The following is an 18,798-nucleotide window of genomic DNA, read 5'->3' on the forward strand; positions in this document are numbered from 1 at the left end:
TCCATTGTATTTGTAATTCAATCAGTTATCACTAATCAATTCTAATTACCAATCGGATTAAATGAATGAATGACATTTGAATGCATCTGGCACAGTTGAGCTGGTCTTGTCTTGTAATAGTCCATATCTTTAACATGGTAACATAGTAACATTAGCATAACAACATGATCACATTTAGCATGTAATTTGGCATAGATAATTTGTTCTTATTTTTCCTACAACAGAAAATACAACAAACAACTTTTACTCAACTCTACTTTTACAAGTGAGGTTGGCATCATCATTTAAATATAAATTTGAATTCTCTCTCTAATCAAGATTTTATTTCTGTCTGGAAATGATCAGCTGTGATAAAATTAATAAATCCACTACACAACATTTCACTTAATATTCACTTACTTTAATACTAACTTCACTTATTTTGCCCAATTAGAACAAATCTCAGGACTGTGTGGTTGTGAACAGACAGAGTTTCTGTTACAACTACGGTGCAACAGTTTACATTTTTACCATTCCTATAGATTGGTTGAATTTGGTGACTTTATTTCAAACATAGTCCCTACCACATTCACACTGCGTAGAAGTCTAACCGGAATAATTGATAACACCTTTGTGTGTGTGTGTGTGTGTGTGCCTTTAAGCCCACTGATCAGTAATTTATCTATTCAATACAGACCTCCTCTCTGTAAAAGCTGCATGTGCATGTTGTGCAGATATGGCCTGTGTAGAGCACTGGCACCTTTTAAAATCAAGTTCACCATCTGTTGAACCAACAGACCACCCAACAGACATTTTCATCTAAAGATCCATGTCACATGTTAAAATTAAAATAAAAATCTCAAAAATGTAGTGCAAACAAGTTTAATTAACCGTATAAATACAGTGTGATCAAACTACATTATTTTACAAAATCTGAGCTCAAGGTAAAACAACAAAGGGAAGTAATTTATATGTTTGTTTTATGGGGCACTCTATGAATCAAGTGCAAACAAGTCTTCATTGCAGGACAACTGTGAGATATTCAAGAGTAATCCTGAATTATATACAATTATGCAAAATAAATTTGTGTTCTTAAATTCCTCACTGTTGTAATAGTCATGATAGTTGTGTTGGTCTACTTCCATATGTTTTACATTGCTACAGAGTTTATGAAAAAGGTCTATGTAGAATAAACTGTATATATGAGAGAAATGTAGCAAAACGGACACTCTGTCCAGGTCTGTCCTTTTGACGTTTCATCAGGTGAACAGAGTCAAGAAACCACTTGGTGCGGAAGGGCAGTGGTTACTGGACCGCCATTGCTGCTGGGTTTGTCTTTTCCTTTCATGAAAAAGGTTAGCAGCTCCCCTTTCCCTTTCACAAATATGGGCCCTCTTCGGATAAAGCGGAAGCCGTAATCCTTCAGGATGTCATAGCAGTCTTCCACCACCTGAGGGCAGAGAAGAGCAAAACATTTTAGGAGGAGTGACACAGAAATCTAAAATCAGAAGTTGAAGATAAACATAAAATTGGAAAAAAAAAGCTGAATAAAAACAGGAGGGTTGTGTGTGTGTGTGTGTGTGTGTGTGTGTGTGTGTGTGTGTGTGTGTGTGTGTATTAGTGCTACCTGGATGTTTCCCATTACTCCAGTGGACTCCATTCTGCTGGCCACATTGACTGTGTTGCCCCAGATGTCATAGTGAGGTTTACGAGCTCCAATCACACCGGCCAGAACTGCCCCTTTATTGAGACCTGAAGGGATCAACAAGGAAACATGAACACACATGAAACACTTGCAAATGCACACACAGACAGGCACACACACACACACACACCACTGACCGATTCGGAGCATGAAGTTATTGAAGGACTGTTTATTGAGGTTGTTGAGGGTGACTTTCATAGCCAAGGCAAAGTCTGCCAAATCAGAGAGGTGCTGCCAGCGCTCAACCAGTGACTGGTCCTCTGACTGTGTAAAAACAAAATACAGCTTTCATAGTAATCATAGCATCATAAAGATCAAACGGTGCAACAGATTGTTATATTTGTAACACAGATGTAGTCAAGAGTATCAAACCTTGCGGTTGCTGTATCTGTTAGTGTTGCTCTCTGGGGTGAGTCCTGATGCAGCCATGTAGGTGCTTCCTATTGTCTTGATCTTAGTGATGCAGCGGAAATCGTCCCTATCTAGTAACTGGTGGAAAAAGTGGACATTGGTTAGTCACGGGGGGAGGGAGGGGCCCAGGTGTGTAAACCTCTGTGCTGTTACTAAAAATATGATGTCACACATGAGTTATGTTGTTAAATCTCTGAACAAACACTGCCAGGACTCACGCTGTCAAAGTCGGAGATGATCTCGTTGAGAATGCGGAGGCACTCAAGGCCTCCGTTGTTGATACCCTCTTCAGTGTAGAAATCAGAAAAGTTGGGGATGGAAGCGAACATCACACCTATTTCATCATAAGAATGACTGTACAGCTCCTGAAATGACAAATGACAAAATGTCAGTGTACTCTGTTTTTATTTTTGCCCACTTTTTCCCCTTGAGTTAAAAGGCTTATCATCACTGATTCATATAATGCATCAGATAAGAGCAGTAATATGTTAGTATGAAATAGGCCACAAGATGGCACTGAAGTTGTAGGTGACACACACTATGCGCTGATTATTTTAATGATGCAATTAACAAAGCTAGGAAAAGTTATTTTTCTTCCTGATGAAGACGTGAGCTGTTTGACTCATACACACCTCATCTCTCTTTTTAGTGCCCAGGAAGTGTTTGGCCACATGTTCTGGCAGCATGTTGGTGACCAGCGCTTCGTTCCAGCGTCTCATCTCAAACACCCTCTCCTTCTGGTCATGCACGCTGACCTTCCACAGGAACAGCTTCCTGGACTGATGCTCCAACTACACAGACACAACATAGAAAGTCATATAAGATATTTGGAGAGAAACATATGAAATAATGAAATGGAATGAGAAACTTTCCCTGGCGATGATATTTCCTCAGTACAGTAGGTGCTGACTTTCAGGGCTGTAGCAGACAAGCTGTGGGTTAACAAAGCGTGATAGTGTGTGGGTGTACAGGAGAAAGTGACTCACATGGCGGGCAAAGAAGTAGAAGCCAATCATCATGACGATGATCATCATGGTCATTAGGTACTTGGATGGCACTATGGATGTTCTGGAGACACAAAGAAAAAAAGACAGCATACAGCACTTTGTGTTGATAGTTACGCTGGTCTTACAGTGAACTAATTTGATACACTGAAAACTTTGAAATCAATGACATTTAGCAGAATCATTATTTTTTATTTATTTATTTTATTAATTTAAGACACTTTTCATTCATCTGTTTGCTCACCTGTAGGAGGCAAACTGTATGAAGTCATATAGATCATAGATGTCCCGCCAGCTGTAGATATTAACGGCGCCAGTTGCTGTGACAACCAGCACCATGAGGCCCAGTTTAATCAGGTGGCTGACCTGCACCAGCATGGCGGTGGCGATTAGTGACATCACAGCCATGAAGCTGTAGTGTTTAGGATTCTCTGCACAGCCTCGGTCATCTAGTGACTCCAACACGTAGCCAGAGGTGCCGTTGAAGACTCGGAGGGATGGTGGGACACAGCTGAGCTGTGACATCAGAAATAAAGTAAGTTAATGATTTTCAGCGAGCACTTGTTATTTAGTTCAATATTACAAGCTAGGATACAGTTGTCTGTGAAGATTCTCAGTCATCCAGGTCATGGTTATCCAAGGAGGGTTGATTTGAGGGCAACTGGACTTAGTTATAAATACTTGAGAGCTTTTCGCCTCTCATCCAAGGGGCTTCTTCAGTTCTAACTGACTGGTAAGGAGTTCCAGGTATTTAACCTCTGTGGGGTCGTTATTATATGAGATTTGATATCTTCTTGATAACAACCCCACAGAGGTTAAATAGCCTAGCTGGGACTCCCTGCCAGCCCATTAAAACTGAAGAAGCCCCTTGGATGAGAGGTGAAACGTCTTCAAGTATCTACAGCAAAGTCCAGTTGCCCTCGATTCAACCCTCCTTGGATAGCTAAGATACAGTTTTCAACATTTGTAGCAGGTGGGAAAAAACAGGATGCAAATACAGAGAAAATACAGAGCCACAAACATGATACCAATATCAATATCACTGAGTTTTAAGCCATTGAATTCAACTGGATGTTCTGCCTTAAAATTCCAAATTACACTTAATGTCCTTCAGCACATTCATTTCCTGATTTCCGTGTTTGAACATCCAATCTAGCTACTCTAAATAAATTATATGTGGTGAATCAAGCTTTTTTTTTTTTCAAAGTGCGACTGTCACCGCCACATGACAGCTAAAGCAGAGAAATGAAATGTTCACTTAGGCGTCCTCTATTCCTGTCAAACCTAAAAGGCAGCAGTGTGTGTAACAGGCTGCTCCTGTGGGGCCATGACAAATGAGCCAGCAGGCAGCAAGACACACTACTAATGGACCCCACAGGGAACGAGGAGCTAGACACATTAAAGGCAGTGATAGTTTGATGAGGACAAGATGGAAACACAAATGGAAAGACGCACACACACTAGGGTCGGATGATATATTGTGAGATGACAAAGGTTTGTCAGCGAGTGGAGTTTATACTTTAGGCTACCATTTCAGCTAAGGAATCTATCCCTTTAATACTGTGTCTATAGTTGTACTGTGTTAAATCAAGTACCTTGATTTGCCAGATGTTCAATACACTGGATTATCCAAAAACAGACATTTCCTCAAAGGGTTTCCCAAGTGAATTTCTAGAAAATTTGCTTTATCACGATGTATTTTGATAATGTGATGTAAAATTACATTATCATGAGAGAAAACATTGACCATATCACTAACACACTCACACACACACACACACACACACACACACACACACGCACACACACACACAGTGTATCACAGTCTGCCAGAGTGTCCTGCAGTCGTACCATGTCAGCGATCACAGCCATGGTAAGAACAAATATTGCTGCCATCGCCCATGTGTTTCTCGCCCAACGTGTGCGATCAATCCACGTCGAGAAAGACACCAACCTCTTGGAGAACATCTATAACAAACAAACATCATCAGGGTCAATATCACCGACAAGTGTTATGCAGTCAGTAAAAAAAATATGCATGTGCATTCTCACAAAAAAATGTACTCATTGTAATGTCACTATTTATAACATCTGCCTCGGTGTCAGAGTTCTCTTTCTCAGTGCATGTATGCCTGAATCAGAAGACACTGCAAATTTGAACTCCTTTGTTATTTAAGATCTTGAGCCAAAATGGTCTATCAAACATTGATAAAAGACATTTTTACAATAAATTCTGTGTCCCGTCACCATAATCATGAATACTTTTTTGCTTTCTCACCCTGGGGAAGATGGCAGCCAGGGAGCACACTGTGAGGATTAGCAACAAGACCTCTCCTACTGCGAAAGTCACATAGTTCACGACCAACCTAGAACAAGAACACACATTTTAAGTCAATTTCTAAGAATTTATGACACATACAGTAATCTATCCCTAAAAGCACAAATAATAAAGTAAAGGCTAATTAATAGGAGCAAACATGTACCACTGTTGCCATTTTTAAGGCACAGCCAGTACATATGAGCTCTGTGACAGATGGCCAAGAAGCATTTCAAAGTCTGCATGCAATTGGTTCATGTGTATTAAATATATATTGTAGGATTAATATAAATGAACTTACAGTGGGTCTATGAACACCTCCATTGCTGTGATGAAGAAGAGCACTATGACACAGCAGCAGAAGGCCGCTCCGCTTCGCTTCTCCTTCTCCGAGGAGTAGTGCTCCTCCAACTTCCCATCCACAAAACGCAATGATACAGGGTTGATCTTATGATCCTTCATTCTGTGAGGGATGCAGAGAGATATGGCAGTAAGGAAACAGTGTTAATAAGGACTTGAGAGTGGTCAAAGGGGCAAAAATGCCTTTAAGGTGGGCGATGAAACGACTGGGGACAGATTTACTTATATATATATTAACAGTATGATTTACAAATTCAACCTTAAACCTTCATCTTATCCCTCTAACTCTGTATTCATCTGCCTTTGCTTTTCTTATCTTCTTTCCATTTGTCTAATTTTCTTACATCTGCTGAGATTCTCGGTCCAGCAGCTCCTGCAGCAGTTTTCTGTTGATCACTTCCTCTTCAACCATCTTATTCCTCTGAGGTCGTCAGCAAGAAAAGAGAAGTAAAATCAAGTCTACTTATGAGATTTGATGCGACGAATGTCATGTGAATTTAATGTTACTGAGGATTATGTGTGTGTTTCTGTGGATAGCTAGATATCAATACACTCTTTATCTATGCATGATATGAAGACCTGTGTCATTGTAACATAAGTGTGAACAAAGTCCTGGACATTTATTATAATTCACCTCTGGTTTAGTCTCAGTGGGCGTGCTTTGGGATGTGGCTGGGTTCCCATTGGTTGACGTTGTATTAATCAGCTGGTTTGAATTCCTGTTGGACAATGTGCCTGGTTTCTGAGGGAGGAGAAGAAGAAAAAATATTCATCAATAGTATATTTCTATATGAAAACAGGAAACATGAAAACATTTAATAGATTTTTTTATTTCATGTAGTGTTTGAAAAGTATGAATTTTAACTACTTGTTTTGATTCAAGCAACTCTTAGGTCTGTGAGTTATTTAACTCATGACCTGAAAGAAACAAGACAATGTTTTAAATAAATCAAATGAGAGTTGCCTTGAAAGTTCTACAAAGGCACAGTCCACTCACATTTCCATTAAGCTTATTTGCCGTCTCTTTAGGCACAAGAACCAGGTAAGTTTCAATGCCTTTCTCCAGCAGGTACTCGCACCTCTCTCCACCGTTCCCTGGCTCCAGTTCAAATTCTCCGTGCAGACTTTCCTTGGTGCTCTGGGAGATGTGCACTCTCCTGTGGAGCGCACATACTTTTCAAAATGAAATACATGAAAGAAATGGATCGATCTCCACGAGCAATAAGGAAAAGTATTTTTCTCTTACCCTGGAATCCCTCCAGATTCCATCTTATTGGCTACAGTGACATCTGTAGACCAGACATCAAACTGCCAGCGCTTCTGCCCGAGTACCCCTCCCAGCACGATGCCAGTGTGGACGCCCACACGCATGTCCACGTCAGTTCTAGTCTTCTCTCGCACATACCTGGAGCAAGAGGGAAAGTAGAGCATTTCTGTTGAGTTGCTATGTAATGTAAATGTCTGTCTCACCCATAAAACCCCTTTTATTTGTCCATATTCCATAATGTGCAACTTCAAGATTTAAGCATGATTTTATGTATTCCTTTATTTTTTGTTGCAGTTGATGCAGAAACACTCTACTCCTTCCTCCTCTAATGCCTTCCCTTCTTCCTTTCCATCATTCTTTTCTTATCTATGTGTTTTTTGTGTCACTGTTACATGTTAACATGACTGTGTCTCTTCCTCTATACTAACAGTATCCCCTGCCCTCACCCCCCTGGCTACGTCTGTGGTCTTCTCTGGGTGTATAAGTTATTTCTGTAAAGTCACTACTTACGAGATGGCGTCAACCATCGCCAGGCCCATCTTTATGGAGCAGGCGGCATGGTCATCTCTAAAGTCAGGAAGACCACAGATACAGTAGTAACAGTCTCCAAGGATCTTAATCCGTAACTGGTGATGTTGCTGTAAGATGAGGCAAGAGCAAGAGCGGAAGTGTTGCAGAGCAAAACATTAGAAATAGCTGAGGTTCAATGAGTTCATTTAGCAGAATTTATTATAAATGCAGAACCATGCTCCTACCAGTAATAGTCCATTATCCTTATTAAATCTGATTCATGATGTGAGTCATTTAAGGACAGGAAGAGAGAAGAGCACAGAATGAAAACAGTAAAATACAGCAGAGACAGAAGAAATCAGATACTCACATCTGCCAGTTTATCAAAGCGAGCAAACAGTTCATTGAGCAGCTTTACAAGCTCCTGTGCACTACAGGCTGAAGACAGCTGGGTGAAGCCCACAATGTCAGCAAACAGGATACTGCAACGCAAGTGTGGAGGATGAAATGTGACATTTGACAGGTTTTAAAAACATTCCCTTAGGAACGATTGTTTAAAAAACTCCAAAAAGGTTGATTTTGTGATCCTGACCTGACATTTTCATGGCGGTACATGTACATGGTGTTGAACTGCTGCTGCTGGACCTCTTTCTGATTGGCCTCGTTCTTCATGCCCTGCAGCATCTCATCAGCTATGTGTTTGGGCAGGATTGACAATAATAATTCCTCCTAAATGGAGACAGAGTCAGTGGATACTGAGTTTTACCATATTCACTAATGACAAAGGGAAAAAAAATGAATTGTTCCTATGTGTGCATGATTGAGTCAGTAAATGAATCTTAGCAGGCCTCAAGAGATCCTGTCAACTGGTCAAACGTGTTCTGCTTGCCTGCTTCTGTCTGTCTTCTACCAATGCAGCGCTGTTTTGGGATTTCAATCTCCACTTTCTTTCTCTTTCTGTCTCTCTCCCCTATCTTCTACATATCCAGCACCATTTACCATCCTTTCCACTCGCCTGTAAACACCTCTCATAGGTCTGCTCTCTTTGTTCTGCAAATAGTCACAGTTAGGATCACGGAAGTGAAAAAAATGAATAAAATCAAGGTTGGAGACAGCATAGGTTACATTATTTTTAACTTCAATAAATTCAAGTCATGGATTGGCATCAGCTTTCAAATTTTGACACCCTGCTGCTGGCATGAGAAGAAATATGATCTAATATTGCATAACCCAGCTGTGAAAGAACATTGTGTCATTGCCAGTTCATTCATAGTTTATATAAATTAGCATTAGTTAAAAATTAGTACATTTAATTAGTACATGTAGCTGCAAAAGAGATTTGATTAAAGTGTGGCAAGCAATACAAATAAAATGATTCTGGCTATGAGTGGAATCTTTTTTAAATACTTATCTAAAATATCTAATTATATCCTCCCACAATTTCGGAAAATGTTCTATTGGTTGTCACAGAGCTTAAGCTGACCGTACTGAGGCGGGTCCCTGACGGTGGCTCCGCTGGTGAAAACAACAGTCTCTCTAATCAACCTTATTAGCCCTGAGGTGAGCAAAACACTCTGTAATTAAGCAGCACAGGGCGTTCTTACCTCACAAGTGTATTTGTGTGTTTGTGCCTATGTGTATGTGTGTGTTTGCCCAAAATAAGAAGATATGTTATCTCATTAAGCAAAGAATGTGTGTATGAGTTTTTGTGTATGCCCTACTAGGGCTAGGGTTAGGGTTAGGGTACCTGCTGAGTGCTCTGATCCTCCAGTGTGAGTTTGACCTCTAGTGACTGGCGAGCCTCCAAAAAGGCTGTCCGGTACTTCCTGTCCGCCATGTAGTACGACATCATACCCACCGTGGCTGCACACAGGTACAGCATGATGTTGGCTAGTAGCTGAAGAGAGGCAGAAAGGATGTGTGAATGTGTGTGGGATGGTCAGTTTGCTTCTGCTGTCACTTTGTAACCATTGTTTGTCAGTTCAGGAAATGTATTGATTAGCTGGATTCAGATGCTGTATGGTGTAGTATTTCTTGCCTCAAACATGTTCAGATACAGATTTAGTTAACTTGGTTTAGGTGGAGGAAGATCAAAATGTAAATTCTCTATTAAACCTCTATTTAATTTATGTCTTTGGGATGCATGAAATTCATTTTTTTTTTGTGTTATTTTCAAATTTTACTTTGAACCATTCATACTACAAAGTTTTTGCACTACAGAAAGTCTTATGGTTGGATCATAAATTCTGACTTTGGACCATTCAGAAAGGTTCTAATTGAGTGTTTTTTCAAACAAAATGTATTATATGACTTGGTACAAAGTGGCTGAATGTATTTAATACCACACAATTAAGACAATGAATTGGAATAATTATAGTGTAATTACAATATCTTTACCACATTGATTTAGAATATTTGTGACAAAATGCACTTTTATGATATCGTATGTGAGCACATTTAAGTTTGACAAAAATGTGCACAAAAGGGAAATAAGTTGCATTTGTGCACTAACAGAACAATTTCACCTGGCTCTCACACCTCCACCAATCATATTATTCCCTATAATAAACTGTGGATATGTGCATTCTTCCCCTTTCTCTTCCCATTGTTGTCCAAACCTGTGTGACCATCTTTTACAACCTTGGCTTCTTCCATCCTTTAAATTGTCACTAGAACTAGGGCCATATTTACCTGTCTAACCAGCATGGGCCCCTGCAGGTTATCCTCAAACCTCTGAGCCACAGTCACCCCCAAAACCAAGGTATGAATACCACTGGAGAGGGCTGTGAGCAGGAGCAGAGGGACCAGGTTCAGCGGGAGTGTCAGAAAGGTGGAGAAACTGAAAAAGGCCTGCCAGCCCACAGAGTCACTGGCTTGGGAGAAACGCTGGTAGTTGAGCCCCATGTAACATAAAACGTGGACGGTGACCATCAGCCACAGTATATATGGCACCGCTCCGCGTGAGACTGGTGACGCGGGGAGCTTCCGCAGCCAGCACAGCACGAAGAGCACAATGTCTGCGGCCAACCCCACAGCTGCCACCACCACCATCGCCAGCTTATCCTCAGTGTACACCACTGCGCACATGATGATGATGAAGCTGTTGAAAAGAGCAGCGAACATCGCCAACACCAGTAAGTTTTCTTGTCTCTGCCGACGGAAGTAGTTCTGATAAAGTCGCTCCAGTGATTCAGGCGCAAAGGTGAGGAGCACCGCGCGCGGCAGGCAGCGGCAGCAGCTCGACCGGAGCACCGTAACATCACGCGTCCGACCTCCGCCGTGATCACCGGGAACCTCCACCGAATATTCCACAGAGTACTCTGCAGATTGATCCGTGTCTGTTGTATGGATCCGGTTCACAGACATTTTGGTGTAATAAAGGTAATCCTCTTGGTTTATTTAATACTGTTGTAAAACACTATTCCTTAAGTTCCCTGAATGCCAAAACTAACAGAAAAGTCTTGATATGTGTCATCTTTGTGCTACTATCTGAGAAACATTGTCAGACTTTTACTATGGTGCCAAAATTAATAATAAAAAAATAGTCCCAGGGTGCCAAGTAACACCAAGATGCTGTTCCAACAACTAGTTTCACAATTTATCCATCTTGAAATCTCTTCTACCCTTAGACACGATTAGCTACCATGTTTCATCATATTAATATAGTGCAATTTAACTCCTTAAAATAAAGAACATTCTTACAGCATCTCACAGTCTTGTTGCTACCCTTCTGTCCGGGTGGAAAAACTTCTCGCAATCTCCTCTTGCAGCTGAAGTCCAGTCTGCTGCCATGGTGGACCAACAGAATCTTGAGCCAAAGGTGGATATCCATTTACATGCAGCATATTATCTTTTCAGAAAGGGTTATATGAGTTTATTGTTGATGAATAACACAACATATTGATGTATAAATCTGTATTTCTTTTAATCATGATCAGACCTGCGCATCATAATCTATTCTAAGATGCTCTTCTGATATTATTCTCTGTTCCTTTCTCTCTTTCTTTCTCCTCCCACTCCCTCCTCCTTTTTCTAAACAGCAAGTCCTCTGTTACTGTTGCTAAGATGAAACCAAAGTAACTGTCAGCTCGCAACAATGTCTTGGGAAATGTGGCTACTGTGGAGTGAAGAGGTAAAGAAAAGGGATCATTAAAGACACACATGCAAAATATCAAAAAAATCCAAAACATTTATTTTTTTCCTCACACAAACCTTTGTTAACATTTGTCATTTCTTTAATTCAACACTGATATCCACAATAATACACGTTTATGACACAATAATCATGTCTGATTGATAAGCAAATGTGCTTTTCGGTGTATTAAGTATTATTATTAGTTTCAGGCACATTATTGATCAGCAGGAGAAAAAGATCTACACTCAGATGTCCATCAGTCTCTGTGTGCGTTTGTTGTCGATGGTGCTTTTCCCATCATGCCGCTCAGAGCACTTCCCAAAGCCAACACTATAGCTACCAGAACTCCCACAGTTCCCAGTTTCCCCAGAGCTGCGGTGCCTAACGCTGCGGCCCCAAGTGCCCCGGCGCCGATAGGTGCTGCTGCTGCGGTGACCGTCTCCATGCCGATTCCTTTAATTAGCTCTGGCCCTGTGAGGAGGCCCCTTTGTAGATTCACCTGAGTGTTGAACGGGCTCTTTGGTGCACCCAGAACAAACGCCCCTACTGCAACAAGAGCAATTGTTATAAGTTCTGATGTCGTCAGCAGAGTTCCTGTCAGTGCTAAACCTCGCGAGGCCAGAACTGCACCGACAACGACTGAACCTAAAAGTGCTAACACTGAATTTCTAGACCCAAATGCCTGCTTTGCTGCAACACTTGCAGCCCCAAGTGACACCCCTGCGGCTGCAGCGACTCCTAACGTTCCCCCCGTGCAGCTTCGGGCTCCTAGAGAAGAGTATGATTGCAGGATGGCTCTCAAGGCCACTGATGATATTATAGCAGCACCCACAGCGACCTTTCCAGCCACCTCTGGCCCCAGCCCGACCATGGCCACTGTTCCCAGACCTGCACCCAGCAGCCCTGCAGACAGAAACGCCACCCAGAGGACTGACTGCAGCATCAAAACCACCTCCTCCTGTGACCCTTCTCCTGCTTCACCTGCCCCTACACCTACTGAAAATCCCAGAATCCCTACGGCAACAGAGTAGAAGAATATCCTCTCCAGCAGTCGGCAACCAGTTTTAGATTTTGGTCTCTGTGTCATCCTCTCTGTCAGGGCCTTTCGAAGGGCAAAGAGGGCAGAGATGGTAAATCCCATGACAAAGAGTCCAGTTATGACACCCATCCTTCCGTATAGGAGGCTGAGGAAGAGAGTGGTGAAGATGATTAACAAAGCTGTGGTCATGTCGTTAATATTGGAGTATGAGTAGACCATAAGGACCAGAATGCCTTGAGCTGTGATGTAGATCCATGGTGGAACGATTCCAGCTGAAAGTCCAGTAGTGACAGCGCCCACCACGACAGAGGCTCCTGTTGTCATCTCTGATAACCACGGCAACCTCACTCCAACGTTATTGACCAGCTTTATCACCATTGCAGCGAGGAGAAAACTGGTTCCGAGAGATAAGAGCATGGATGTGAATACGAGACACGCGGCGACCACACCTACTCCAGTAGAACCGACTCGCCCGGCAGCAACAGTGGCAGCAGACAGCAGGACACCATCTTCAGTTAGAGTGGGTTTAACTGCGAATAATGCAGCTTCTCCAAAAGCAAAACCCGCCACTGCACTTCCAAGGAACGTCCTGACCGTTCCGAAAACACCTGAGAGGGGTGAAAATGCAAGATTTAAGTCTTATGTTCTAGCAGTAAATAAGATTTACTCAGATATAATTTTTTAGGTGCTTGTACTTTCCATTCTTTGCTACTTTATATTTCTCCTCCACTACATTTCACATTTTCTACTCCAGTACTGCATTTAAAGATTATTTTCATTATCAATTAATCTGTCTATTATATTCTTGATTAATTGATTAGTCATTTGGTCTATTAAAATGTCAATCACTGTTTCCAGAAGTGATGTCCTCAAATGTGGTTTTTTTGTCCCAGCCAACAGTCAACATTATCAGTAAAGACTAAAGACACCAGAAAATATTCATTTGTACAATGATTATTATGCTAATATGAGAGGCTGGAACTAATTTTGGCATTTTTTTCTTATAAAATGACTACAAAATGATTATTCGACAATAAAAATAGATGCGGATTAATCGACTATTTGTTGCAGCTCTATTTATCTTACAGCTGCAATTACTGCTACTACTCAATACTAACCGATTAAGATTTTTCAACAAAACATGACCAACATATTAAATATGATGACTTGTTATAGATCAAAGTTGTTAAAATAATCTCAATTAAATATTTCTTTTATGTTAATACAAAAATAGTAATAATACAATCATATAATATGTACAATAACAAAGTTAAACCCTGAAAAGGGTCATTCTGCATTAGGAGTACTTTTACTGTTGGTACTTGAAGTATATTTTGCTGATGATACTTTGAATGCAGTGAATGCATGACAATTTTGAATGCAGGACTTTTACTTGTTTATCCAGTAGTATGAACTGCTCCTGTCACTTTAAGAGGAAAGTGAAACCAGTTCAGTGGCTCCACGCTGAAACTTAAAACCAGGAAATCTGTCTGAGTTACGGCAAGAACAACAAACATTTCAACAGAGCGTCTCACTAACAAGAAATCTGTGTCAGTACAGTTAATTTTCTGCTTTAAGTGGGTTATTCATGGTCTGTCTGCATACTGATTAAATGATAGATGATCACTTTTACTCATCACCACAGCAACAACAACTGTGTGTGACATGGCTGCAGCTTTTACATCCTGTTCACATAACAACTCTGAGTTCTCTGTCCATCACATGAAAGCAGCTGCATTAAAGTCAGACATGTGTGTTATTTAAGTGTTATAAGAGTGTGTCTGATATGATCTTACCAATGCTTGTTTCTGCCATTGCTCCTTATGTCTGTGCACCAGTGCTCATGCTCCACTGTTTCCTCTTCTTCTTCTTCTTCTTGGCGGACTGGTGGACTACAAACCAACATTAAAGGTGCATGCCGCCACCTACTGTACCAGAGTGTGTAACATCATGACTTTCCAAAGAAGTTATATTCTGGATATTTATATAAAGCCCTTTGAACCTGTAATTGTTTGTCCCCTCTCTCTAACAGACATTTGATTCTCATATCTAACCATCCTGCCCTTCAGTCTCTCTCTCTCTCTGTACTGAACTTCCTTCAACCTATCAGAACATGTTCAACAGTTTCCTTACAGTTACAAGTCTCACTGACACTGTCTTCTTCATGGTGTATGAAGTAGCATTGAGTCCTGTATGTCCTGATATTAACCTTGAAAAAATAACATTTTCTTTCCTACATTTACCTCTTTTATTTCTCACTCTGACTTTTGAATTTTGTGGTAATCTCTACCCCTAGTGTCCATATTTCGTGCCAAGATGTTATTATTCTGTGATGAATTAGTGATTAGTGATCTCCTAAAACAAATTTCTAAATTTCTGTCATTGTCATTTTTCTTTAGTGGATTTTTAGCAAATTTATCTGCAACCTCATTTCCTCTATTCCAACATGTGCCGGTATCCATCAGAAATGAACATCTACTCCCAGCTGTAGTAGATTCAATAAGCTCATATAAACCTCAATTAAAAGATCCTATCGATCTGTTTGTCCTGATTTCCAGAATCTGAACATATCACTACTTTAACTGGTTCAACCTCCTCTGAAGACTGATGATTATTGCTGTCAGTTCTGTTGTGTATACTGATACCCTGTTTGAAATTCTCTTAACAGTTCCTCTGTTGAATTCTGACATGTATATACCCACTAATACATGATCATTATCTGAGTGTTTTGATCCATCTGTTGTACCCAATGTTAATATTCCTCTCTGTCTACTCTCTCCTCTTTTCTTATATTTGAAGACTTCGCTCCACCTTTTCCTGTTTAACGTCACACTTAGTCCACAGGAGGCAGAACCATTCAGAAAAAAAAAAAAATCTGTGTATCAGAGTAGAATATTCGTAAATGATAATAGAAATTTAAATACTCTTGGTGTATAAACCATGCATATGGTGAAATAAAGGCATTTAATGTTGTTTATTTATCACATAATACATATTCATAACCACAACATAAACCAGTAGACATGCTGTTATGCATTATTTGAGTTTTTTTCTATGTTGTGATGTAATCTTGGGGTTTGATCTGGTATTAACCTGTATCTCTCCTTGTTCCGCAGGTGATTGTTAATTGTTATTTAAGCCTGACTGCAGCAGACAGCTCTCGCTCTGATGCTCGGCTGCCTTGCTGCTGCAGCTCTCTGTCCCCTCTTTCTACAGGCACAATGTTTGTTTTGGTTATGTTACGTTAGTTCCTTGTTTTTTGCTTTCATGCACCCTACAATACACTCTCCGCTCATGCAACACATTATTTCACTGATCACTGATTTCCATACCCCATATTGTAGATATGTCTAGTGTGTCTCCCTTTTGTTATGGCCACTTGAACCAGGTCATAACAATGTTCATGAGATTAAAACTGAATGTAGGTTTATTTGTGCTGAACTCCAGAGATAGTGTCTGATGTAGTTGAAAACAAAAAAGTACTGTGAACAACTCAACACATCAGAGTATCCTTTTCAGCTATGATCCCTTCAATGTACTGCTGTACCTGTGGTCATTTCATTTAAAAAATGCTGTACGGATATTGCCTTGCTGATTCAATATCACTTTAACCTTATGTTTATCTTGATTTTTGCCATGAGAATATCATTTTACAGTTGCATGATATTTAAAAAAAAAAAAAAAAAGAATCTCCCTCACAAGAAAACAGAAACACAAAGAAAACAGCTCTAAAGGGTTTCTCAGATAATATATCGGGATCTCCTGGTATCAGTGCCCTTAAAAAACTAAACAGCCATGGACAGTAGCATCCATCTATCGACCTTATTCAACCTGAGATCAACTAAGAAGTTTGGCTACATCAGTAAAGAGACTGAACAGGTTTCCTATGTGCTAGATCAGTGGTTCTCAACCTTTTTTGGGCCAGCGCCCCCCTATCCATTATCCAGGTCCCTTACCACCCCCCCCCCATCAATTAAAATGTAGGCTAATTGTCTCCCCTGAATATTAATGTTGATTATTATTCTGTGTTATATTGTTAAAAAAGCATGTTATTGGATGCCAAATAATAGATTCAATTTAACTGGACATTTTAAACATCATTATCATTAGTTTCCCATGAGGGGAGCAAAAAAGCCATGTGAGTAGAAATTATATTTATGAGTGTTAAACAAATGTAATGGTTAGATATTTGCCAGTCAAACTTGAATTAGGTCTCTTTATTGATCACGAATAGCAGCCAACCAGGAAGCGGTAATTTGGTGCTAAACAAGAAGCATTGTTATTAATTGTTCCAACGGAAATCAACAGCAGCCTATCAAAGAAAAAGTCCAGTCCAGCCAGCTGTAGGGACGGCTATGGTTAAAATTTTATTTTTTATCTTGATTCAGCTGATAAAGATGTTTACTGTCTGTTAATATTTTACTTTTGCTCCAGAAGTTCAGAGCTGCTGTTCTGTGATCAGATTTCCTTAAAGAACACTTCAGGTTAAAGATGAGCACAGAGAGTTGGGGTTGTTTGTTAATCAGCAGACCTTAAAAACCTCCTGCTGTTAGTTACAAGTTTGTTCCTCTTCTGGCTGGTTTCCTGGTTGAAGCTGCTGATTCATTTCACCTTCACTCATCAACTTGATTCAGATTTCAGCATCTAAAGGTAACGTAACCAACAGTTTTCATCATGTTTGTGTCAGCGGGTGTTAAAATGATTTGTTAACAGCAGAGATGGTAGTTATAGTGATGTTTTATTTTGCTTTGTTGACCACATTGGTGGAATGAAGAAACTCCAGAAGAAAGAAATAAGAGTATTTATCAATACTCTTATTGGTTCTTTTTCATCACTAAAGAATCTGTTTTTTTTGAATTATTATTTAAAAAAAGAATAAAATCAGAACAGGATTAGAATAGATTTCATTTTTAAATATGATAAAATATTGTTTCTACAGCAGCAACAATAATGTTTCCATCAGCAAAGTTATTATATAAATTCAATAATATCTCACTTGAAAGAAATAAAAAATGTCAGTAAAATATATAATATTCCTGGCATTAAAATACTGAGAGAAGTTTAGAGAGAATGAAGAACACAGGCATCAGACAGTATCTTCATCCTGTCCTCCTCCTCCTCCTCCTCCCTCTGCTGCTGGTTGAGAGGGGGGGCTGTTTCAGCAGCTAAGTTTACAAGAATTTAACAAATTTTATTACACGTTACAAACTAAGCTAAACACAAACACCGACAAATAGAGCAGAGGAGAGGACAGAGAAGCTAGCGCAACCATACATGAAGCAATACGCGGTAGAGACTCAGCATAGTTTCCCCGTGTTTACACAGGAGGCGTTCAGGTACAGTGTCGAGCGTGGGTCACTCGCGTTTTCGAAGCCCTATACACAAATTTGCATGCAGTTACGCGCTTAAAAACATAGAAAAACCCTGAGGTCAAATGATGAAATTGTGAAAATGTGCATTGGAATGTTGGACTAAACTGCCATTAAAAACATACACACACAAACGCCCCCAAGAACACTGATGCCCATTTTTCAAAAAACATTGCTTTCAGCGCCCCCAGACGTTCTCTGAATGCCCTCCGGGGGACAGTACTGCTAAGAAACGCTATGCCAGATGATGGAAGATGCTGACAAGACCATGGTGGGCTGAGACAATTAGTCAATTAATTGATTAGTCTGTTGTTAGTCTGGGTTTGGACTGTTGGTCAGACAAAACAAGCAATTTCAAGATTTCTCCTTGGACTTTATGAATTTTGACTTTGACTTTTTACAAACAAAACAATTAAATGATTAATTGATAATGAAAATAACCATTACTAGCAAACATAAAGCCCATAACAGTGAGTTAGGGTTTCTATTGAGGTGCCCTCTTCATTAGGTCAAGTAAAACATTACATAAATGCATACTTAAGAAATAGCCCACTTTAGGAACATTTTGTTAATAATAGGATACTCAAGTAAAATGTAGAATACAGGACATTTTATGATGGAGTAGGCCTATTTTTACATTGTTGTTTTGTTATTTTACTGAAGTAAAGCATTTGAATACTACCACACTGTATATAGTTCAGC

The 18,798-nt window shown here is 40.0% G+C and overlaps 2 protein-coding genes and 1 long non-coding RNA gene across 4 annotated transcripts; 1 reads left to right on the plus strand and 2 right to left on the minus strand.

The window, feature by feature from the left end:
* Positions 1 to 236: 236 nt before the first annotated feature.
* Positions 237 to 10,933, minus strand: LOC122965657 (adenylate cyclase type 3-like). The gene is made up of 20 exons (XM_044329812.1): positions 10,245 to 10,933; positions 9,301 to 9,450; positions 8,146 to 8,282; positions 7,924 to 8,035; positions 7,554 to 7,681; positions 7,023 to 7,181; positions 6,774 to 6,933; positions 6,411 to 6,518; positions 6,121 to 6,197; positions 5,718 to 5,879; positions 5,378 to 5,465; positions 4,951 to 5,067; positions 3,344 to 3,615; positions 3,082 to 3,163; positions 2,728 to 2,886; positions 2,314 to 2,460; positions 2,057 to 2,173; positions 1,822 to 1,948; positions 1,607 to 1,731; positions 237 to 1,429 (listed from the first exon to the last, which is right to left on the minus strand). The coding sequence occupies exons 1-20, from the start codon at positions 10,917 to 10,919 to the stop codon at positions 1,253 to 1,255; spliced, it is 3,279 nt and encodes a 1,092-aa protein (XP_044185747.1). The 5' UTR covers positions 10,920 to 10,933; the 3' UTR covers positions 237 to 1,252.
* On the plus strand, positions 10,845 to 16,301 carry LOC122965658. Of its 2 annotated transcripts, XR_006398279.1 has the most exons (4): positions 10,845 to 10,934; positions 11,324 to 11,373; positions 11,594 to 11,685; positions 15,844 to 16,301. It is a non-coding gene; the product is annotated as an uncharacterized LOC122965658 (long non-coding RNA). The 2 variants fall into 2 exon arrangements; XR_006398280.1 differs by lacking the exon at positions 15,844 to 16,301 and having other exon boundaries at positions 10,873 to 10,934; positions 11,258 to 11,373.
* Positions 11,725 to 15,850, minus strand: LOC122965656. Its single transcript, XM_044329810.1, has 2 exons — positions 14,524 to 15,850; positions 11,725 to 13,335 (listed from the first exon to the last, which is right to left on the minus strand). Exons 1-2 carry the CDS (start codon positions 14,540 to 14,542, stop codon positions 11,945 to 11,947), a joined length of 1,410 nt encoding a protein of 469 aa, XP_044185745.1. The 5' UTR covers positions 14,543 to 15,850; the 3' UTR covers positions 11,725 to 11,944.
* Positions 16,302 to 18,798: the final 2,497 nt, after the last annotated feature.

Source organism: Thunnus albacares, chromosome 16 (assembly GCF_914725855.1).
Source record: "Thunnus albacares chromosome 16, fThuAlb1.1, whole genome shotgun sequence".
NCBI lineage: Eukaryota > Metazoa > Chordata > Actinopteri > Scombriformes > Scombridae > Thunnus > Thunnus albacares.